Source organism: Doryrhamphus excisus, chromosome 1, assembly GCF_030265055.1.
Source record: "Doryrhamphus excisus isolate RoL2022-K1 chromosome 1, RoL_Dexc_1.0, whole genome shotgun sequence".
Classification (NCBI taxonomy): domain Eukaryota; kingdom Metazoa; phylum Chordata; class Actinopteri; order Syngnathiformes; family Syngnathidae; genus Doryrhamphus; species Doryrhamphus excisus.
Window position 1 is genome coordinate 4677099 of NC_080466.1, and position 24330 is coordinate 4701428.

General features: G+C 40.6%; 1 protein-coding gene across 11 annotated transcripts in view; it reads left to right on the forward strand.

Annotated features, from left to right (window-relative positions):
• The window catches only part of add3a (adducin 3 (gamma) a), a 94809-nt gene that overhangs the window by 54653 nt on the left and 15826 nt on the right, over window positions 1-24330 (forward strand). For all 11 annotated transcript variants that reach the window (XM_058064919.1, XM_058064995.1, XM_058064742.1 and 8 more), the window contains 5 exons: window positions 4903-5147; window positions 16031-16169; window positions 16553-16704; window positions 17794-17874; window positions 23403-23552. In XM_058064919.1, coding sequence (XP_057920902.1) covers window positions 4953-5147; window positions 16031-16169; window positions 16553-16704; window positions 17794-17874; window positions 23403-23552 — 717 coding nt within the window. In that variant the 5' untranslated portion in view covers window positions 4903-4952. The remainder of the gene's footprint in view (window positions 1-4902; window positions 5148-16030; window positions 16170-16552; window positions 16705-17793; window positions 17875-23402; window positions 23553-24330) is intronic.

Below are 24330 nucleotides of genomic sequence, written 5' to 3' on the forward strand. Positions count from 1 at the left end.
TGCCAAAGGGCAGAAACACACACAGGTGGCCAGACTGTAAACACAAGATTCCAGCGGATCAACTGTAATTGTGACTAAATCTTTACCTCTTATGCAATAGCATTCTGTTGTGTGTGTGTGGATTTCCAGCACTGATTGGTTTAGCTTTTCAATGAGCTGAGAAAGTTTGGCTTCAAGACTGCTAATGTCAAGGTAGTGCCGAAATTGAGTGAACAAGGGTTGGGGGTTGAACACTGAAGGTCACAAGGTTAGCGTTTTTTAGTCACATAGCCTCAGGGTACAGGTTGTGGTCCAGCACCTCTTGAGTAAACACGGTCCAGGGCTCGACAATAACGATTTACCGATGGCCCGGGGCAAGTTAAAAACAAAATTGGGGCAAGTAAATCCAATCAGTGATATTCCCGTCGGGCAAGTGCACTTTGGAATGCCATACTGCCAAGAGTTTTTTTTTAAAGCGGTTCTTGTTGTGTGTTGGTGAAACACGGACTGCGTAATTCCGGTGGTAATTTGCAAACCGATCCTTGCAAATCTTGAAATGGACCAATCAGAATAATTTATTTAGACCGCGGTCCGCAGTTTTACCCACACCCGTTCTTGTTCGCGATCAACCAATCAGCGATTGTTTGACTAGGAAAACATCCATCATGGCGTCCCTTCCAACATGGTCTAATTCTTCAACAACTTCTGAATGAAAACACCAAAAAGTGATGAACCAGTGCCTCCTAAACAAGTATTTTATTAGCGGCAGCAAATCAAATGATGGCAAAGGTGAGTGAATCACATTGCTGTGACAATTTGAAGTGGTCACAATGAAACACCACCGATTAGATCCAATACCAAGTGCTGATTTTGCACAAGCTACAAAATCTAGCGGTTCCATTTCTCTGTGTATTTTTCTCACCTTTGCTTCACAAATTATTGTTTGACCATTGAGCATTTGTTTTCTGGATTAAAAACACTTTACTAGTACACAAATGTGTCTATTCAATAATGTTTCATTGTGGTGCACAACTTATAAAAGGCAAAGTGCCTCGAAGTCTCTTGACAATCCAGATTTCCATGCAATGTCATGATCTATGTAGGAAAACAACCACAAGAAATGATAATCATTTCATCTTTATTTGAGATTCTCATGTGATGCCACAAAAAATTAGACGATATCATTATGGCAGGCTTTTCATTTTACATGGGGCAAATTCGGGCAAGTCGTTCTCACCTTAAGGATTCCCCATGGGCAAGTCATTTTTGTTTTTAATGTAGAGCCCTGCAGTCCGAGTCTTCTCTCTGCCGCTGATTCATAGAAGCTTCAACTTGAACACTACTGTGCTCCGGCGTCATGTTTTCTCAAGCTCCGGAAAAAGGAAATGGCTGCATCAGTGATGAACACAAAGATTCATGCAAAGATGCAAAGCTCTTTTATGAGCATTAATCCAGCCACCATCGGTTTCCCCACAAGAAGAGTCTCTCTCGTCATTGATGACAGGCTGAGTTCACGATGGGGACAATGATCTTTTGAAGCACACAAAAGGAACGCTAAAGGAATGCTAGTTGAGTTTAGAGGGGGTGTCCATATTCAAATGACGCTGCAGCTTTCGAGACATTGTTGTCTTCTTTCTTCATTCTTGGCATTTAGCAGATTGTTGGCATTTGGTCTAATTATTCCTTGTCAGACTTTGCTTGGCCTATTAGTAAAATCCATTCATTCATTTTTCTCCGTTTATCCGGGTCCGGGTTGCGGGAGGCAGCAGTCTCAGTAGGGAAGCCCAGATTTCCCGGTCCCCGGCCACCTCCTCCAGCTCCCCCGGGAGGACACCAAGGCGTTCCCAGGCCAGCTGTGAGACATAATCCCTCCAGCATGACCTAGGTCTGCCCAGGGGCCATTTCCTGCCTGGGCATGCCCGGAACACCTCACCAGGGAGGCGTCCGGTAGACATCCGGACTAGATGCCTGAGTCACCTCAACTGGCTTCTCTCGATGTGAACGAGAAGCGGCTCTACTCTGACCCTCTCCCGGATGACTGAGCTCCTCACCCTTTCTCTTAGGGTGGAGTCCAGTTACTCTACGGAGGAAACTCATTTCTGACGCTTGTACCCATGATCACGTTCTTTCAATCATGACCCAAACCTCATGACCATAGGTGAGGGTGGGACCATAGATAGACGGTCCGGTAGAGTGACTGCATCATCGTCTGTCGACCTCCCACCTTCACTCACTTGTGAAGATCCTTCACTCCTCCGAGATCCTTTAACTCCTCCACCTGGGGCAGGACCTCATTCCCAACCCAAAGGGAGCACTCCACCCTTTTCCAACTGAGAACCATCTGATTTGGAGGTGTTGAGTCTCATCCCGGGCGGCACAGTGGTCGAGTGGTTAGCGCCCAGACCTCACAACTAGGAGACCAGGGTTCAATTCCACTCTCGGCCATCTCTTTGTGGAGTTTGCATGTTCTCCCCGTGCATGCGTGGGTTTTCTCCGGGTACTCCGGTTTCCCCCCACATTCCAAAAAAACATGCTAGGTTAATTGGCGACTCCAAATTGTCCATAGGTATGAATGTGAGTGTGAATGGTTGTTTGTCTATATGTGCCCTGTGATTGGCTGGCGACCAGTCCAGGGTGTACCCCGCCTCTCGCCCAAAGACAGCTGGGATAGGCTCCAGCAACCCCCACCCGCGACCCTCGTGAGGAAAAGTGGTAGAAAATGAATGAGTCTCATCACAGAAGCTTCACATTCAGATGCAAAAATATTAGTAAAATACATACTGTATATATTCATGTATTTTAAAGCAAAAATTAATTTATTTTTTTCAAGACATTAAGAAGAGAATTGAAAGACACATAGTATAGTGTCACACATAGTAGTGTCAGTAATGTTACTTTAGGTTTTGGTGAAACATACAAGCTCCAGACTTGAACAACAGGCTTTTATCGCAGGGTTGTATTATCTCACTACAGGCATCATAATAACAATGCTGCGTTCAGGCCTCAGGGCATCTATAGTGAGGACTCACAGTGAACACACACAGGCTTTGTTCTGTGTAAACCTCATCCCAAACATTATGTAAAGCCTGAATATCAAGATATGTATTACACAACACTATTGTTGGGTATAATATATTTTATCACTATAACATCAATCGTAGCAACTCTATGACATCATAGACATCATAACAGGCTTGTCTATATCATACGTCTTCTTTCTCTTTCGGCTTTTCCCTTCTGGGGTCACCACAGCAAATCAATGCAACTCTTTTAATGAATGAAATCGGACACGTAGACCCGATTATTAACGCCTGAAGTGCGAAACAGCCCAAATCTGTTCACAAATTATCCTCAGCCGTCTGTGTAGTATACATAGTTCCGATATGGGCTCATTTGGCCGAAGTCCGAGAATATGAGCTTTGGTCTGTGGCTGGTTTTTATCCCAAATAACCAGGGTTCTGTGTTTTTTAGAACATGGGCCATGATGCCTTTTTGTTCATCACAAGAGACATTCTCCACCAGATTTCAAATCCATCCACCAAAGTGGTGGCCTGGTTAGGAGTGAATTTTAAGCTTTGGGTTCCAGGACTACCAAAATATTATATTTTTCGCGGGTCCTGATGCATCTGCAAATTTTGGTGAGTCTCCACGCATGTTGAGTACCCTACACGGGCGATTATAAGCGAAGAGGAATAAGGATTTTTATTAAAACAGTGATCTTTGTGTCACTCTTCTAATGTCACCCATGGTTTTGAGTCCCCTTTGAGCTTCCTGTGTAACTTAACCAATCTGTGTCAGCCCAAATCCTTCAAAGAAATTGTAAATAGAGAAAAGGAAGTCTCAGGCAGAGCCATCATAAGCGACGTTAGCTTTTGATGATGTATAAAAGCAAGATTCCTTTTCCTAAATAATGTCTTCCTCTCATTCGTTTGCCCTTTGAACCAAGACGCCATCTGGTAGAGCTCACATAGGCCCCGCCCGTCCCTAATACACCAGCAGCTTAGCCTCTTCTACAGCAGCCAGTCCAGCAATTTTTATATTTTGTCCGGTTCCACTCTCCCTCAGTGAGTTTTTCATCTGCTTACCTTCCACTTCTGGGTATTGTTTGTTGTGTTTTATAACAATAAATCAGTATAAATATGGTAGCTTGCATTTTCAAACTTAGCCCTTCACTAAAAATGTGACTGTCAGCATAAAGTCATATTTTCTGCTTTTTTTTTACATGAAAAGTGCTGTAGGTTGCATCCTCCCTCGCTACGTCATGGTCAAAACATTGCTCCCTCACTCTATTGCAGTTTTTCAAAAAGCAATAAATGATCGCCGTTTTGTGGTTGACTATGGCTTAAACATGGCAGCACTTTAATTATTACACCCTGCGTGTATATAACACCTTAAAGAGGCATACGACAGTCAAAAGTGATCATTTCCACTATGGCAAAGCATGCTGGGAAGTGTGTAATCTGCAAGCTTTTCCGGTTGCACATATAACAATATACAGTTGCTTTTGCCCTCACATCTTACAGTTGTAAGATTGTCAATGCTAATGACGCATTTTCACAAAATCGAAGCATACTATTATTTTTTTTTTAGAGTTTGAATTATTGGTGCATATCCAGTCATGTTGGCAACTTCAAACGAGCATCTTTGACGCTTATAAGTGCCCTTCGTTCACCAATTATGTTGGTTAAAATATGTTAAGTATGTTAAAATAAGTTTTGAAAATGTCAGGATAAATAATAAGAAAGATACAAAGTTGGAGGGGGGTGAGTTGTGGGTCAGCTTTGGCCCCCTGTGCAATTTGAGTTAGACACCCCTGCACACACACGCTCCACACCTTGAATATCACTTTCGACTGACATTTTTTTCTTTTTTGATGGCCTACTTATTTTTAACATGTTTTTCCTGTTTATTTCCTCTCCCCAGGTCAAATTCATAGCAGCAGCCATTCAGCGAAGAACTGAAGCCAACCAGGCATGAGCGTCGACAGCCACCAGGGGGTTGTGACCTCCCCTCCCCCACCCAGTGGCGGGATGAAGGAGCGCTACTTTGACCGAGTCAACGTCAACGATCCGGAGTACCTCAGAGCCAGGAATATGTCGCCTGATCTCCGGCAGGACTTCAATGTCCTGGAGCAGAAGAAACGAGTCACACAGATTTTACAAAGCCCTGTAAGTTCAAATAACTCCATTCTTCAATTTTTATGAAATTGGTCTGATCAGTGAGCATCTCAAACTGCTGTGGACTATGCATGTCATGTTAAAACTGCAGTGCCCCAAGATACACGATTGAATTTGCATGTAAAACTGCAGTATATGTGCAAATATCAGCTTGGAAGCAAAGAGGATGCAAAGTCATTACTGTGTTTAGTTGCATATAAACCACAAAGGTGAGTACGGTAACCCCTTTTTCACAGTTAACTGGTTCCAGACTAGCATTCCTTCTTTATAAATGGAAGTTATGGCATCGAAAACCTGTTTACGATCTTGTAAATATATCCTTTAATATTATTAGGGCCCTCTAAACATAAAATAACACCCATATAGTCAACTTTATATTACATATTATAATAGTTTAGCTTAGAGGTTTCTTGCCTTTTTTTATGAGAGCTACTTTTACAAAGTGAGAACTAGGGATGCCCCAATCAAGTTTTTGGCTTCCGATTTGACAAATTTTGGGAATTTTAATGTGGTTATTAAAACAGTTCTTCATAACATTAAAAATAATGCAACCAAAGTATTGCTGAATGTAATCCTTATTACACAATATTGTTTGACTTTTGTAACAAACCTCTGCGACTCAGGTTCTTAATCCAATAAAAAATCCACCCAATAAAATGAAAAAAAAATACTTTAAAATACGTTGAGGGTAGGACTAATCATTTGATATAGTTATAGATCAATTTGTGGTATGATTTTTAGAATATAAATTGTAAATTGACTGTCCCTAGTATAAACGACTAGACTAGACTAGACTAGACTAGACTAGACTAGACTTCCTTTATTGTCATTGCACAATAACACAGCAGTGAAATTGCCAACGAAATGTCGTTGCCTGGCTCCCGTGTAATAATAAATAATAAATAATAAATAATAAATAATAAATAATAAATAATAAATAATAAATAATAAATAATAAATAATAAATAATAAATAATAAATAATAAATAATAAATAATAATATATATTTATATTATATATTATATAATAATAAAATAATGTGGAGAATAAATAGATTACATCAAATATGAACAATGTACAGCGTAAACAGTAATTTGTACAAATCATTTAAATAATTTAGAATAAATAATAATAATTTATGTCCTTAATGGGGGGGTGCAGGGAACTAGTGTTTAGAGCAGCACTTCCTGTGCGAGCTCCCCGTACAATGACACAGGAGTCCGGGCACAGTGAGGGGGAACTGCCGCTATAGCTATGGAGCCGAATATCCAACGTGAAACTAACTTCACCATGGTACACCGCTGACATGTATACATGATGGTGTTGCGTTTTCTTCTTCTTGCGGTTGGTGGTAGAGTAGAGTAGTAGAGTAGTTCGGTTGACAATGGATGGTCATGTCTGTGATGGAATGGTAAGAACACTAGAAAAGTGTATTCTTTTTTTACGTATTTCATACATAGCACTGTACTGTATGAAGTGTCTCGTTGTTAAATTGTATGACATTTAATATGATGTCATGCTGCTGTCCTTCAGTCGCAAGGCAAGCCATAACATGCTTTTTTATAAGGAAACATGTCATGTTGGCAATGCTACACTTGTACATGCTCAATTATGTGTTAACTCCTATTATTTGTTGCATGACAATAATGGAGAACCCAATGAACCCATTCAAACATATAGGCTAATAGGTTGGTTCAGATAAGGACATGATCTCTGTACTTGGCCCTCTTCTGCAGCCCAAAGATCTGTAAAGAAGTTACAGCATGTTCAAGTATCATTTTGATAGTCAACACAGGGGAAAAAAAATCCCTAATGGAATAGGCCAAGTACCACACCCTCACTCAGCTTTACTTTCAGAATTCCGCAAGTGCCCTTCAGGCCAACAGCCGTCATGCCAGGTCAAGTTCTGCTGAAGTTGCATTCAGAGTGTTTTCTTGCCAGCACACATAATGCTGCTGTTTGCTTTCAGAATCAGAAATGGTTTATTGCCAGGTATGATCAAACGAATACTAGGAATTTGTTTTGGTGAAGTAGGTGCACACATATCTATTAAAAAACAGAATGAGAGTACAAAATATACAGAATAAACAGTATAAATACATGTACACAGTCTGTTTTTTGTTTGTTATTCCGGAAGTGCAGTGATTGTTTTTCCTTAGAGTCCAAACTGAACGTTAATGTAACGCATTTAGTGACCAAGAAGGTTCCGATTCTTGAGAATTAGTCAACCTCTTGTGGATCTACTTTAAGGATATACATCTAAATATTAGGCACTTGTGGTAGTGTCATGACAATGTGATTTTTGCCTGTTTGTTGCAACTGTAACAAACTGAAAAGACTGCAATTATACTTTGCAGTTCAAAAGCAATGAGGTGTTGGATTTCTTACTTTATTTACATCCCTGACAGGAACTTAACGCCAACCCTCGTGAGCTGATTTAAACATAGCTCGGTGTCCTGTCCCCTGCATCGCACTTTGTAATTTCCCCTTTGAACACTTCCAGTCACCCTCAACCTGTCATTTCAGACCTAATAGTGTCTGGAGTATTTGTCCAGTGCTGTTGACTCAAGGCTGGTGTCCGACTAAAGTGCTCTTCACTTTGCAAATGTGTATGTGTGTCCTTTATGAATGTGTGCCTTGGGTAACCAAAGTATAGCAGCAGTGACAGATTGATGGTAAATCAAAGTTGGGGCATTTATGTGGTAAATATGCCGTCAAAGCTATTGAGGTCGCGGATGAACACTTCTCACACATTTCTAAGATAAAATAAATTAAATAATTTTTTAAAATCTTTTTTAAAGTACTAAATTATGTTGTTTTGTTGACATACTGTGATGCATGTTATCATAGCGGGGCTGCTTGTATGCTATGGAAGTAGACAAACAGACTTTTTATACTCCATATTTAAGAAACTGAATCACAAAATACATGCATTTTGCTTAAAATTTTTTATTCAATTAATTCAATGAGATCCGGGTTCGATTCCCCACCGGTTTCCTCCCACATTCCAAAAACATGCTAGGTTAATTGGCGACTCCAAATTATCCATAGGTATGAATGTGAGTGTGAATGGTTGTTTGACTATATGTGCCCTGTGATTGGCTTGCGACCAGTTCAGGGTGTACCCCACCTCTCGCCCGAAGACAGCTGGGATAGGCCCCAGCATACCCCGCACGACCCTCGTGAGGAAAAAGCGGTAGAAAATGAATGAATGAATGAATGAATCACAAAATACATGCATTTTGCTTACAAATTTTTATTCAATGAATTCAATGAGATCCGGGTTCGATTCCCCACCGGTTTCTTCCCACATTCCAAAAACATGCTAGTTTAATTGGCGACTCCAAATTGTCCATAGGTATGAATGTGAGTGTGAATGATTGTTTGTCTATATGTGCCCTGTGATTGGCTGGCGACCAGTCCAGGATGCACCCCGCCTCTCGCCCAAAGACAACTGGGATAGGCTCCAGCATGCCCGCGACCCTCGTGAGGATAAGCGGTATAGAAAATTAATGTATGAATGAATGAATTCAATGAGATCTGGGTTCGATTCCCCACCGGTTTCCTCCCACATTCCAAAAACATGCTAGGTTAATTGGCGACTCCAAATTGTCCATAGGTATGAATGTGAGTGTGAATGGTTGTTTGTCTATATGTGTCCTGTGATTGGCTGGCGACCAGTCCAGGGTGTACCCCGCCTCTCGCCTGAAGACAGCTGGGATAGGCTCCAGCAGCCCCCGCGACCCTCGTGAGGAAAAAGCGGTAGAAAATGAATGAATGAATGAATTCAATAAGATCCGGGTTTGATTCCCCACCGGTTTCCTCCCACATTCCAAAAACATGCTAGGTTAATTGACGACTCCAAATTGTCCATAGGTATGAATGTGAGTGTGAATGGTTGTTTGTCTATATGTGCCCTGTGATTGGCTGGCGACCAGTCCAGGGTGTACCCCGCCTCTTGCATGAAGACAGCTGGGGTAGGCTCCAGCATGCCCGCGACCCTTGTGGGGAAAAAGCCGGCAAAAATGAATGAATGAATGAATTCAATAAGATCCGGGTTCGATTCCCCACCGGTTTCCTCCCACATTCCAAAAACATGCTAGGTTAATTGGCGACTCCAAATTGTCCATAGGTATGAATGTGAGTGTGAATGGTTGTTTGTCTATATTTGGCTTGCGACCAGTCCAGGGTGTAACCCGCCTCTCGCCTGAAGACAGCTGGGATAGGCTCCAGCATGCCTGCGACCCTCAAAAATTAATGTATGAATGAAATTTTGTGTCTAAAAAAGTTGTGGTAATAAAGAAACAAATTAACCATCATAACTTGTAAAAGTAGTTTATAATTCAACTGTTGTACTTGATCTCACTAAACTGTACTACATACAGTATGTATCTAAAGTAGTGATGTGGGTGTAGGGTGGAAAAAAAAAGTTTAATCAAGTCTCTAAGACATCTTGTCTGTTGTTGATGAAAAAATAATGCAAGTGACAGAACTTTGATTAACTCCCATTTTAACTTATGGGAAAATTTGATTAGGCTTTTGTATGTTTAGTTTTTTGTATGACCTTAAGATTAATGACAAAAATGTAGATTCCACTGTATGTACTGTATGTGAAGAGGCTTCTTCTCCTTGCTTGTCTTCCTGTGTTTGCTTTGATTCCAGTGTTCCAGGACTCCTAGATTACATGCTTGTGGTACTCAGATTGCAGGTTGCATTTAAAGTCAGACCAATATAGACCAGGCTTGAACCGACTCACACAAATCCTTCATCCATTCTTTTTTTTTTTTTTTTTACCTAGCATCATGTCAAGGTCAATTGATTTCGGGTTGTCGTACATTACTGCGACTTATATGTATCTTATTTATGTATTGCATAAAATTAAGACAGGAACAATATCAAATTAAAAGCAGAAATGAATACAGACTTACCATCCACCAATAGGAGGCTGGAGTTTGTTTTTGTTGTTTTGTAGCAGGCGGTGTGCTAGCATGAATTAACTTGAGGTTGCGAACAGAACAAATATGCACTCAATAATGTCATCAAACCTTACATGTATGCATTTCCACATAGTATCAGCATTTGGAACCAAACAAATTGAAAGAAAAATGGTAAAAATACAGTATAGTAGTCTATCTATGCAGTGTGGGAAAAAGTTAGTGCATGCACAATGGCGTGTTCAAGGACCGCTGAACAAAGTGGGACATATTGCCGCATGCAACAAACAACAAAAGTTGGGATTTCTAACTGTATATAATTGTTTAAACACAATAAAGGCCCGTAGAATACATTTTTATGAAATACAAAGGTGTGTCTGTTAAGTAAAAATGAGAAAAACAGCTTCTGATGTGCAGAACAATGCATATTGTTACCGTAGTGAAATATGACAAGGGATAATAATAATGCTGTAATATTAGATTTAATGGAACGAATATGATCATGGTTTGACTTTACTTAATTTATTTGCTAAATGGAGCTGGATGATTTGTGACAGTTCCTAGAGGTTTTAGAAAACCTTTTCTTTTCAAGATATGCTTGCAAGGCGTGTGTCTTTGTGGCGTCTCAGAACTCATTAGCGTTGACTCCCTTCATGGTGTAAGAGGTCAAAAGATTAGATCAAATGAAATTGAATTTGAGTCAGAGTTTGTTACGCCGCTTCTATTTTCTGCATCTCTTCACATCATCGTCTGACTCTGCTGTTTTGTTGTCCTCCTCGCTCATTTATTCCAGCAAATCACAGCCTGTTAGCCATGACACAGAATTCATTTATTTTGTACAGAGAGAGAATTTTACTCATCCCTTTTACTTTTACGATAGTGGTTTCTCTATAACAGGGGCCTCAAACTCAATTTACCTGGGGGCCACTGGAGCTAGGGACTGGGCAAGGCTGGGCTGCATCAGGTTTTCCAAAAAAAACAAAAAAAAAACGCATTTATTAAAAACAGAAAAATATACTAAGTTTTTCAGTGCTTTGGTTCCGATTTTCTACAATAAAAGCTCTGATAAAACATTCCACTGTTCTCAAATATCTTAATTTTTATTTTTCTGCACAAAATAAGATGAAAAATAAAAAAAACAAATCAATCAATCAGTAATAAATATAATAATAATAATAATAAAACGGCAAATAATAAAAACTTAAGAAACCACATATAGTTGGTGGGTAGACAAATTATTTTTTTCAGATTAAAATGAACAAAGCATTATTAGAGCCCTGTAGACATGACAAAACACGACTATAGTCACATTTATACTCTTTTTATTTACAAAATATTGCACAACTGCAGGGTCTTGAGACACATGCTAACTCGCAAACTAGAGAGCTAGCGACCTAAACGGTAGCCTTCAAGTTATTTCCTTTAAACTTAAATAGCCAAAAACTTACCACTTCCACACGGATAGGGAGGATAACTATTAACAGTTATTTAACCTTTAACATGAACATTAATCAAACGTAATAATTTTTTCTGGGTACATGATACCATACAGCATCCATATCAAACTTGCGCGGGCCGCACTAACATTAAACTTTCATATCAAGGCGGGGGCCTCAAACTAGTGTCCTGGGCCGCGTGTTTGAGACCCCTGCTCTATAAGAAATTGTGACTATCTCTTTAATCTGCCACTTTGTGCAAACATAAGTGATTAATTGATGGTGCTTTAGCAGATTATGCCAAGAATAATTTTGCATATTACGGCTGCACTTTCTTTTGTCCCTATGGTTTCTTTTGTACAACATTACTGTACCCTATAAAGTCATGCGTGAGAACTTCCACAGAACAGGACCTTTTGCACAGATGCACACAGAGAGGGTCAATTGGGGGAATCGATATCACTGTCAGGCCTGAAGGGAGACACTCCTGATAACAGTGTTACATTGTTTGTTAGCTTGTAGAGCAGCATTCTGCTGACATAACTGGCTGGACTGGGCCTCAACAGGCTTAAGCTTCAGGTCTTCCATCCTCCAGTAATTATTTTCAAACCAGTAATGAGTTTTCATTGTATATTCTTATTTTTACTGAAAATAAATTAAGTTTAGGCACGGCGGTCGAGTGGTTAGCGCGCAGACCTCACGAGCTAGGAGACTAGGGTTCAATCCCACCCTCGGGCATCTCTGTGTGGAGTTTGCGTGGGTTTTCTCCGGGTATTCCGGTTTCCTCCCACATTCCGAAAACATGCTAGGTTAATTGGCGACTCCAAATTGTCCACAGGTATGAATGTGAGTGTGAATGGTTGTTTGTCTATATGTGCCCTGTGATTGGCTGGCGACCAGTCCAGGGTGTACCCCGCCTCTCGCCCGAAGACAGCTGGGATAGGCTCCAGCACCCCCGTGACCCTTGTGAGGAAAAAGCAGTAGAAAATGAATGAATGAATTAACATAAAACAAGTTTAGGCACGACGGTTGAGTGGTTAGCGCGCAGACCTCACAAGCTAGGAGACCAGGGTTCAATCCCACCCTCGGCCATCTCTGTGTGGAGTTTGCATGTTCTCCCCGTGCATGCGTGGGTTTTCTCCGGGTACTCCGGTTTCCTTCCACATTCCAAAAACATGCTAGGTTAATTGGCGACTTCAAATTGTCCATAGGTATGAATGTGAGTGTGAATGGTTGTTTGTCTATATGTGCCCTGCCTCTCGCCCGAAGGAAGCTGGGATAGGCTCCAGCATACCCCCGGCCCTTGTGAGGATAAATGGTTGAAAATGAATGAATGAATGAATAAAATAAATTTAGGGAAAACTTCCACCCCCTTCCTTGAGGGTGCATGACAGAAAATAATTGAGAACCGCCGCTTTATGGTAATAGCAAAAATCATTTTCAAATAATACTATATTTGCTTTGCATTGTTTATGCTTTTGCTGAAGTAGGACGGTCTTCCCAAATATTTATGAAAGATCCACTTTCAGCCATGGAATTAATCTGTTTGCATGATGGAGTCAAATCCCTGTCGTCGTAATCTTTTTGAGAATACACACACAAACTGCTGAGCAGATGCCTGCATGTGTGTGTACATGTGTGTGTGTACATGTGTGTATGTTCATGTGCCTTTTGAAAGGCTTCAAGCAGCTTTGAGTTCAGTGTGGATTGGGGGAATTGAACTGATGATACTATCATAGTCACAACTTTATGTACACCTGCATATTGTTATGAATCAATTTAACCTCTCCATAAGCTGATTACTGACTTGCATGAGAGGGGAAGACTAGTAGAAACCCCTATTATGATGCAGTGCTCGACTCCCAACCGCATGTCGATAGTGAGCACATACACAAAACATCAATCCCTGCAGTTCAGCCTCGGCTCTGTCGTCAGGACAGCTAATGTGATGGAACACCAATCTGTTAAAAAGAACTGTCAGAAACAAAACTCTGACACATCACAGTCTTATCCGCTCAGAGTCGGTCGCCACAGCAACCTCGCCACTAGGGACATTGGAATGTTTGGCCGTGGTTCAGAACCAGCAGTGCATCAGGACATGCACAAGGTTTCTCCAATTTTGACTAAATATCTTTGCATGGGTCGGATTTATTGGCATTCAAGTTGCAGAGATGCAGTGTTCGATATTTCCCTGTCTGCAGAAACAGCTCTACGGGGAATGTCTTTGAAAAAATACTATTAATAAATCATACCTGTGACGAGACGCGGTTCTTACTTGGGAATGGTGTCATGACCCATTTTGCTAATTATGCAACACATTTACTGAACTGGAGAAGATCTGAGAGAGCACCATCGTTCTCCCAATATTGTGATTCACACCAAATTAATAATCCCATGTTTTTTTTTCCAAGTGCTCTTATCCGGCAATATTAAAGAATTATTCCTGATCCAGATCTCCACCAATATGTATTCATTCATTCATTCATTCATTTTCTACCGCTTATCCTCACAAGGGTCACAGGGATGCTGGAGCCTATCCCAGCTGTCTTTGGGCGAGAGGCAGCGTACACCCTGGACTGGTGGCCAGCCAATCACAGGGCACATATAGACAAACAACCATTCACACTCACATTCATACCTATGGTATATCATACCTAACCTAGCATGTTTTTGGAATGTGGGAGGAAACCGGAGTACCCGGAGAAAACACGCACATGCACGGGAAGAACATGCAAACTCCACACAGAGATGGCTGAGGGTGGAATCGAACTCAGGTCTCTTATCTGTGTGGTCTGCTCGCTAACCACTCATCCGCCATGCAGCCCCATTGTTGGACATGTCGCCATATTATAATTAGGACTTTTTGTCTGTATTTATGTTATTAGTTTGTATCTGAAGTTACTTGTAGTAAACTCGTCTCGTACTGTACGCGGTTCTTTTGACAAGACAGCGCTGAGCAGGCTTGTGTTATGTCACTTATGCATCAGGTGTAGCATGACCGCTTTTTTAATATAATATATAAGAATAGTCAATGTAAGAATTGTGTTCATTTACAGTTGGCAGTACACAGACAGTGGTAACAGTAATTGATTGACTGGACCATAACATTAGGTACACCGACACAGTCGCTGCATTAAACTTCTTTCGTGCACGGTGCATTTTGCAAGAGCGCCATATATGGCTTGTTGTGTCACTGCCGGTGTTTTTTTTTTTTTTGTGTGAGATAAAGTCCCTTGGAAAACATTGCTTGAAATACAGATGTAAGCCCCACCCATTTGCAGTCAAACCACGCCCACAGTTACGGATACAGATACTTTAGACGGGTGAACAGATGATACAGGAAGTGGTGTACTTGCTCATCCCTACTAGAAATGCATCCAGTCAAGCACAACATTCCCAAAACTATTTTTATTCACCTATCCTCAAAGTGGAATGGAAAACAGAGGTGTATTTTCGACACTTTTATCAGTTTAAGAGATGACTGTGGTATTATGGAGGACCAAAACTGCCAAAATAATAAATAAATAAAAGACATGTAAGTGTGAAAATCGACTAGGTATGCCTGCAAACGGCCACAGCAAGAGGAAGTATACAGGGAGAAAAGTATACATTTACCGGGACAATAATGGCGGGGTCCACCAGGAAGTCCGAGCTGGAGATTGCAGCCATATTTACCGCCATTGAGAGTGGTGTGGTGACTTCCTCTTGCTGTGGCTGTTTGCAGGCATACCTAGTCGATTTTCGCACTCACATGTCGATCAACCAATAGGCGAACAGTTCAACCCAAGACACACTTAGGACCGCCCCCCTCATTTGAATAGTTTTTCCTTCTGCATTTCAAGCTGACATTGTCTGCAGCATGAAATAAATACATATGAGAGCAGAGTGCTTTTATTTATTTATTGATATGTAATTCTATTTATATATTTATTTTTGTATTTATTTCTACATTTATTTTTGTGTTTATTTTTAATTTTTGAATCTTGTTTTTTACTTTTGTATTTATTTTTGCTTTTATTTATTTATTTATGTATATATATATTTTTTTGTTTTTATTTCCATTTATATTTATTTTTGTGTATTTAATTTTTTTATTTTTTTTTATTTTTGTTTTTATTTTCACTTTTATTTATTTATTTATTTATTATTTTGGCAGTTTTGGTCCTCCATAGGTATGACATGAACACATACACACAGCTGTATCTCACACTATTAGCTGTTAAGCCAATCATTGGTCGTTTTTTTTCATCAGGCACCACTCATCTTCATTGAGACCGCCTTCCCGCTGATTGTGACGGACACCTAAGGAGCATGACTAATCTGTGATTAAGTGCTCCTCGTCTTCCTGTCTCACTCCATGTTCCCACAGTCTTTATTCCACATTCTTCTCTCTGCGTTCTCGCTACTCTGACTTGGCATGCCATGTTTTTCTTTTTTTTTGTTTTTACACATTGCCTCACGCCATCATCTGATATTTTCCTCTCCTGAACTGTTTCAACTCCAGGCCTTCAAGGATGAGTTGGAGAGTCTGATCCAAGAGCAACAGCGCAAAGGGAACAACCCCACCGGCCTGTTGGCCCTCAGACAGATTGCTGACTTCTTCATGGCGAGTTCAGTGGCCGGTTTCAGTACTTCCCCACTTAGTGAGTACTCATTGTTGTGTGACTTGTTACTATAGCAACCAGTCAACAAAATCAACTGCACATGTTTCCCCACTCCGACGAAGCAAACTTGACAACACAAGCTTTTCAAGCTTTGATGCCGATGTGCTGACCTGAGACCAGCCAGTACAAAAACTGTACATTTTTCTCCTACTTTTGATCCTTTGAGTTATGACTGCTTCCACCCGCACGTGTGGAATGCGAAGCAAATGCTGAATCATGTTAAAGAGATGACAGCAGTTCATTCATAAGGAGTATATTCAACAACACATAGCAGCAGTAAATATGTCTAATGCATCACTGAACAAAATCAATCCCAGCAAGTACTTTGTAGTTCTTAAGGTGATTTATGTTCTGGATTTCAGGTTTGGGGATGGTCACTCCCATTAACGACCTGTACGGCGTGGAACCAAGTACCATGGTGAAAGGAGAGAAGCTGACACGCTGTAAACTGGCCAGCCTCTACCGGGTGGTGGACCTGTTCAGCTGGGCCCACTTTGCCAGCTCCTACATCACTGTAAGAGTCTACACAAACATATTTTCAACTGAACAAGATACGGCACAGAATGCACACCTCGGTATTAATATCACAGTTCGGTTAATTTTCGGTACATTAAGAGTACAAAATACAAACCATAAAACTACTCGGCCAATGAAATAAATTCTTGAATAATAAATAAATTGTCTAAGAGCTGTCCAAATCTATTTACATATATTTTTAAAACGGCTGCAATAATGTTATACAGTACACATACTGTATCTAAAAACAAATATTTGCAGTGTTTCCATGGCCTTCCAACTTCTGAACCAAACCAATCTGTTTAATTCAGTCCACACCCGACCCTCCACTAGGTACGCCTACTCCGCTGTGATTGGTCACACTCCTAAGCGCTCCCGAGGACTTCCGGATTCGTAGGTTTGCGTTTACAATCTGCAGCCCATATAAGGAAGTCCGTCCGGATCGCACTGACGTCAGTGGAATTCAGTGTTAGAAAACCCAAAACGTCTTTCAGGGCTCAAGTCCAAATGTGCAAACCTCATTATCTGATGTTTTGGCATTTTAACATGAGAATTACAATTACAGAATTACAGATTACAATTGAGTGCATCCCATAATCTGTTCACAGTTCCACATGTCCAAAAGGAGTAGGAAGAAGCAAAGCTTATTAAATCCTACCCCTCCATCTGGTACTTTTACAATCAGTAACTGTTACATTTGTTCACTTCCTGCTTTCCATAATACAGTTTAAGGTTTTTTATTTTTTTTAATAATGCACCTCGTACTGAAGTACAAGGTGATATGACCATACAATGACATAATGGGTACCATAGTAAGTGTCAATATAGGCATGATGACAAAACGTTAAAGCAAAAATTCTTCGGCCCTTTGGTGAGATACTCAGAAAAGTCTCCAGTTAACCTAAAATTCCCAATTTCAGTATGTGTTACCAAATGACGGATCTATTGGGTGAATGCTCTACTTGCAGGTACACTTTTTGTGGAAATAGGTTTTGTCATTTTTGCTTAAATCTGGGAACTACTGTAACAATCTGACAAAACCTCTCAGGTAGGAAAGAATAATCGATTCTTTTATTTCCTTCTAAAGGCCCGAATCAGCAAAGAGCAAGATCACATCCTCATCATTCCCAGAGGACTGTCATTTGCTGAGGCATCTGCATCAAACCTGGTAAGCCTCCGGCCTGGAGCCAAACTTATGACCTCCTCCGAAAACAGTTTGTCTTTCTGTGAACAAGATCTTGACTCCTGAATGAATCTTTTGTGAATGATTGCAAGCAAGGGAGTGTATTTTAAGGAACAATTAAGAATCTCAAGGGAATGAAAGGAATTCTTCTTTCCGTGTCCTTTGGGTAAACTTTGCTTTTGCAAGATCTTCAACTTCGACTGATCCACATAAAATAGAGCACTAATGTTAATAATTAACATTATTAACACACCTGTGACCTTCACAGAGTTCAGCTTATGCATTTATTGTTGCTGTGAGTAGTTCACTGCCAGAGCAACTTTTTTTCAAATGTATTGCCTGGAGAAAAAGCAGACTACATTCTATTATCTTTACATTGTCTGGCTTGCAATGGCGCCTTTTGTCCGAGAGTCCTGTCATATTGACTCAACCGACCCTCTTTTCTGCCCTGTTTGCAGTCGGCTAATAAACAAGCTTACAATGTTTGGCCTACTGGTTTTGGTTCAATAGTACATATGTTGTCAAATCATTGAACTTTTCATGTCAGGAGATACGGGTGTAATAATCAGCCGACAACCTTGTGTCAGCTACTTAATGTGCAAGAGAGAAGGTAGGAAGTTAAAACAACTGACTGCAATACAATGGGATTATAGCGGCACCTGAGTTTTTTTTTTATTAATTCATTCCAAAATGTTTATGTCCAAAATGTACATAAAACAAGGCAATTGTTAACAAAAATACATTTCATTGTCTTCTCACCTGCTTTATGAAATTGCTGGCATTCTCACCTTTTTGGCCCCCATGACGGGTTATTTAGTACAGTAAACCTCGGATATATCGGACTCGGATATATCGGAAATTCGCTCACAACAGACAGATAAAAAAGAACCAATTTTTCTGTAATGCATTTCCAATAAAAATTCATTGCATATATCTGATTTTTTATAACGGATTTCGCCTATTTCGGACAAAATCTCCAGTCCCGTTCCAATGCATTTCCATTAAATTTCCCTCGCATATATCGGATGGCCGCATCGTGGCGCTCCGATTCGCCGAATCGTGACAGGCCGCTATACGACGTCATTTGCAGCGTTTGCAGCGTTGCCTGCGCGTCCAGGTACATTGGAAACATAGTCAAGGAAGTGCCTTTTTATAACGGATAAAAGGGTTTACTGTAGTAACATTCATAAAAATAGCGTGACTTTGTCTGTACACTTAAGACACAGAGCAAACAGACTAGTTTGTTACATTAACCAAGACAGTGTACAAAAACCAAGGTAAAATATGAGTGGGCAAAATTTCGGCGCAAACTGAAATCATTTGAAAAACTGGGGTGTACGAAAACAGAGATTTGACTTTATAATTCCTTTTTTATTTAGACTTTTTGAAAGTTACTGCTGTGTCTGGTGACCAATCAAAAATACTATTAAAAGCCACTGCATGTGTGTTTAAAGTTTCAATAAAAAGCAGCAGCAGTATTGCCTAACTTTAATGTAATATCACAAATAGAAAATTAGACTGGTATTCGTTTTGTCAAATATGCAATGTTGCAGTATTTCTATTAGATATAAAACATTTCAGAATGGTTAGTTTTTTTCCCAAACATGCCATGAAGCTAACCACACTCACTATATGTCTCATCCGAAATGGAAACCAAACAGAAAATGAACTTGAAAAATGCATTTCCTTGAGCTTTTCAATGCTATTCTTTTCATTCATAAGCGCAGCCACAATTTGGGCTCCTTTGCATAATAATAGGAAGTATTAAAAAAAAAAAAGACGTCTCTGGGACATCTGGTTTAAGTTAACTACAGAGGAAAAGGGCTGTGGCTCCTAATGTGATAGTTAGTGGACTCGAGTCCAGATATAATGCAGTAAATTTATATAACCTAATCTATATGATCTATATCTATATATATAAAATGTTTGGTTTATTACCAGGGCGGCACGGCGGTCGAGTGGTTAGCGCGCAGACCTCACAGCTAGGAGACCAGGGTTCAATTCCACCCTCGGCCATCTCTGTGTGGAGTTTGCATGTTCTTTGCATGTGTGGGTTTTCTCCGGTTTTCTCCCACTTTCCAAAAACATGCTAGGATAGGTATGAATTTGAGTGTGAATGGTTGTTTGTCTATATGTGCACTGTGATTGGCTGGTGACCAGTCCAGGGTGTACCTCGCCTCTCGCCCAAAGACAGCTGGGATAGACTCCAGCAACCCCCGCGATCCTCGTGAGGAAAAAGCGGTAGAAAATGAATGAATGAATGGTTTATTACCTATGTGGATATTATTGCATTGACGGGCATTATATCGGCTTCGAACACTCTTACTTTGAGCTATTGTTTGTAGTTAAAGTTCAAACTTTGAGAAAGAAAAGATTCAGACATTTAAACTTTCTTTTTTGTGTCTGATTTGTTGTGTCTCAACTTGTTGCCGACCTTTATGTTAACGTACGTTGCCATCAGTTCTCTGTTTGAGAGCTCCAAGGTCAACTTGAGGCCACTTTCTTTCATTCAGGGGTTCTGTTTCCCAGGCATGAATAATGTTATTATTTAGTCGATGCAGCTGCAGACTTGACGTTTGATGGTGATCCAAGCCATCAGCTTCACATGAGAGCTTCTGCCTGTTATATTGGTCAGGTTGCTTCTCTCAGAGGTCCCAGTCCCAGTGCACTCGAGTGGCTATGCTGTTTTTAAACATTTCTTATCACCTCCACACCATTAACCGTGTCTTTTCTGACACGTCCTTTGGCATGTCTTTGTTATATTTAGACTTGCTGCGTAAGTCATGACGTGGCCTCTCAGCTGTAGGGTCGTGTGACTGAGCGGCTGCTACTGAAGGACATGACAAGGTGACGTGCAATGTCACCGGCTATGTGATGTAACCCAATCAATGATGCATTGTCTGACCAGCTGGCTTTGTCTAATGGTGGCGTTGATTCAATCATTCACTTGGCTGTGTTTTTGAAAAATCTGTCAATTGTGTGATTAAATATAATGAATAATGTGATAAATTCTGCAAGTGTTATTGTGACTGCATTTGTATAAATGTACAGCGAAACCTCAGTTAGTTTTTTTTCCCGTTAACATTGAAAATGTATGTCAAAATTTTGCTTTGGTCGCGTACATTTTCCGATTAGCATACAATATGGTGCTCGTCTTGTTGTATTATTAATACACAACATGAGTCTAACTGTGTTCTAGCTCAGGGGTTCTTAACCTTTTTGACGTTGAGGCCCGATTTGTTTCAGTGCAGAGTAGCCTGGGAGCCATTAAATATTAATATAATATTATAGATTTAATTGATCTCATTAATATTTTCAATAATAAATCAAATCCACTCACAGTTTAACAAGCTAACAAGCTAAAATCAGTTGTTGCTCATCCTTACAAAGCCGTACTTGATGAAGTCAGGATTGTACTTGGGTAGAAATTTAGTCTTTTGGGGTGCGGACTGGCACCGCTTATCCTCACTAGGGTCACAGGGGTATGCTGGAGCCTATCCCAGCTGACTTCAGGCGAGAGGCGGGGTACACCCTGGACTGGTCTTATTAGTAGTATTATTATCATTATTATTATTATTCATTCATTCATTCATTTTCTACCGCTTTTTCCTCACGAGGGTCGCGGGGGTGCTGGAGCCCATCCCAGCTGTCTTCGGGCGAGAGGGGGATTATTATTATTGTCGTTGTTATTAATAATTCATTCATTCATTCATTTTCTATCGCTTTTTCCTCACGAGGGTCGCAGGGGTGCTGGAGCCTATCCCAGCTTTCTTCAGGCGAGAGGCGGGGTACACCCTGGACTGGTCGCCAGCCAATCACAGGGCACATATAGACAAACAACCATTCACACTCACATTCATACCTATGGTCAATTTGGAGTGGCCAATTAACCTAGCATGTTTTTGGAATGTGGGAGGAAACCGGGTTATTAATAGTAATAATAATAATTATTATTATTACTATTACCACCATACCAGTCCAGTTCAAATGAGTTTGACTCTGCCCAGCCTTTTAAATGAGAACACATTGAAAGCATGAATCAGGGTGGGGGTAAAAAAAAAGACATGGATTCACTGTGTTCCACAGAATGAGGTGAATGTGTTTCATCACCCCCCCCCCCCCCCCCCCCCCCCCCCCGACTGTATGATGGATGTCCTTTCCTGTTGCAACAACTCACACTCACAGTTTGTGTTGTGAGAGCGAAATGTGATCTTGTGGTTTTCTGCTTCATATCAGAACAACATGTGGCGGCAACGATGCAACGATGGCTGCCGGCCACAGAGGTTTTTCTGTTTGTGATTAACTTTCAGCGAGAGTCTGACGTGCGCACATGGTCGTCATTGTCTTCTCTTCCGCTTCATGCCTCCCCCTCTTTGGCCGGTTATCCATCTTCATTTTTCATCATGCTCTCCTCTTCTCTCCTGTAGGTCTACCTCCCTCACCCCCCAAATGGAGCAGTAATGAAGTTGAATGTCTTCATACCATATGTTGCCATGTAGCTCATAGATAAGAATAATTGATTATGGGATTCCTGCTGTTTGTTTTGTTGATGTGTAGATAATTATTCATGATTATTTGATCTAGTCGCGTTTTTACAGTTGGAGGTAATTGTACTTACAGTAGAAGGTCGCCCTGCAGCATCAGAGGGGTCATCCATGTGATAGTTAGGTTTTCTGTATTTCGAATTACAGTAAACCTCGGATATATCGGAAATTCGCTCACAACGGACAGATAAAAAAGAACCGATTTTTCTGTAATGCATTTCCAATAAAAATTCATTGCATATATCGGATTTTTTATAACGGATTTCGCCTATTTCGGACAAAATCTCCAGTCCCGTTCCAATGCATTTCCATAAAATTTCCCTCGCATATATCGGATGGCCGCATCATGGCGCTCCGATTCGCCGAATCGTGACAGGCCGCTATACGACGTCATTTGCAGCGTTTGTAGCGTTGCCTGCGCGTCCAGGTACATTGGAAACATAGTCAAGGAAGTGCCTTTTTATAACGGATAAAATCCGATTTTCGCATATACCGGATATAAATCCGATATATGCGTAAAACGGACATTTTCCGGTATACGCATATAACGGATTTCGCTTATATCGGACAAAACCAGTGGGAACAATTGAATCCGATATATTCGAGGTTTACTGTAGTTCCTATTTTCACAGCTTTCACTCTTGTGGACTTGACCATATTTTGGATTGTGTCCTCCCTACATGCAGACCTCTGACCTCAGTCAGAGATCACTTCTGTTGGACCTGAGAGAGTCAGAATCTCTGTTCTGATTTAGGGTTCACACCAAACTCATTAAAGCATGCTTTTATGTATGCTTAGTGTACTAAGCACTTAGTGCAAACTTAATGCTTAGTGCACTACAAACCATCATGCTGCGACAGAAAAATACAATTGATAAGGAAGTCAAATCTAGAGGCAGCTAACGGTACTGCAGAATTTCTTTCTCTCTCTGTTGTGTTGACCCCAGCTTGTCTCCTTGTTTCCGTCCAGGTGAAGGTCAACATCATCGGAGAGGTCATCGAGCAGGGCTCAACCAACCTGAGCATGGACTCTGCTGGTTTCAGCCCCCACGCTGCCATCTACGCCATGCGTCCAGACGTCCGCTGCGTCATACACGTGCACACTCCTGCTATGGCTGCTGTACGTTTGCTCTTACACCAATTCACCACTTTTCATGCAAAATATATCATCGAAGTAACACATTTTGAAGCATGCAAAGTGTGATGTGTTTGATGTGTTATTGTGAGCAGAAGCTTCTGGAATCAGATCAGATGTACGTATGTCATACGTGGTATTCCTTCATACAGATTGGCAAGTAACACTAAAGATGGAACAAATAGGGGAAAAAGTCTATTATTGAGTATAACATTTGTATATTTAGTATTTGGTTGCCTTTTTTTTTTGCTAGATTATAATACAATACGTAAATCTGAAGTATGCATGCTAGTACATACATGAATGATGCATACCAGTACGCACATTCTCACTACCCGTGGATTTTTATACATTTGGATGGATACGTAGGAAGTAGCATATATGCACTTTTTATGTGTAGCCATGGTTTATACCAGGGGTCTCAAACACGCGGCCTGTGGGCCAAATGTGGCCCGCAGGACACTAGTTTGAGGCCCCCGCCTTGATATGAAAGTTTAATGTTAGTGCGGCCCGCGCAAGTTTGATATGGATGCTGTATGGTATCATGTACCCAGAAAAAATTATTACGTTTGATTAATGTTCATGTTAAAGGTTAAATAATAATAATAATAATAGTTATCCTCCCTATCCGTGTGGAAGTGGTAAGTTTTTGGCTATTTAAGTTGAAAGGAAATAACTTGAAGGCTACCGTTTAGGTCGCTAGCTCTCTAGTTTGCGAGTTAGCATGTGTCTCAAGACCCTGCAGCTGCGCAATATGTTGTAA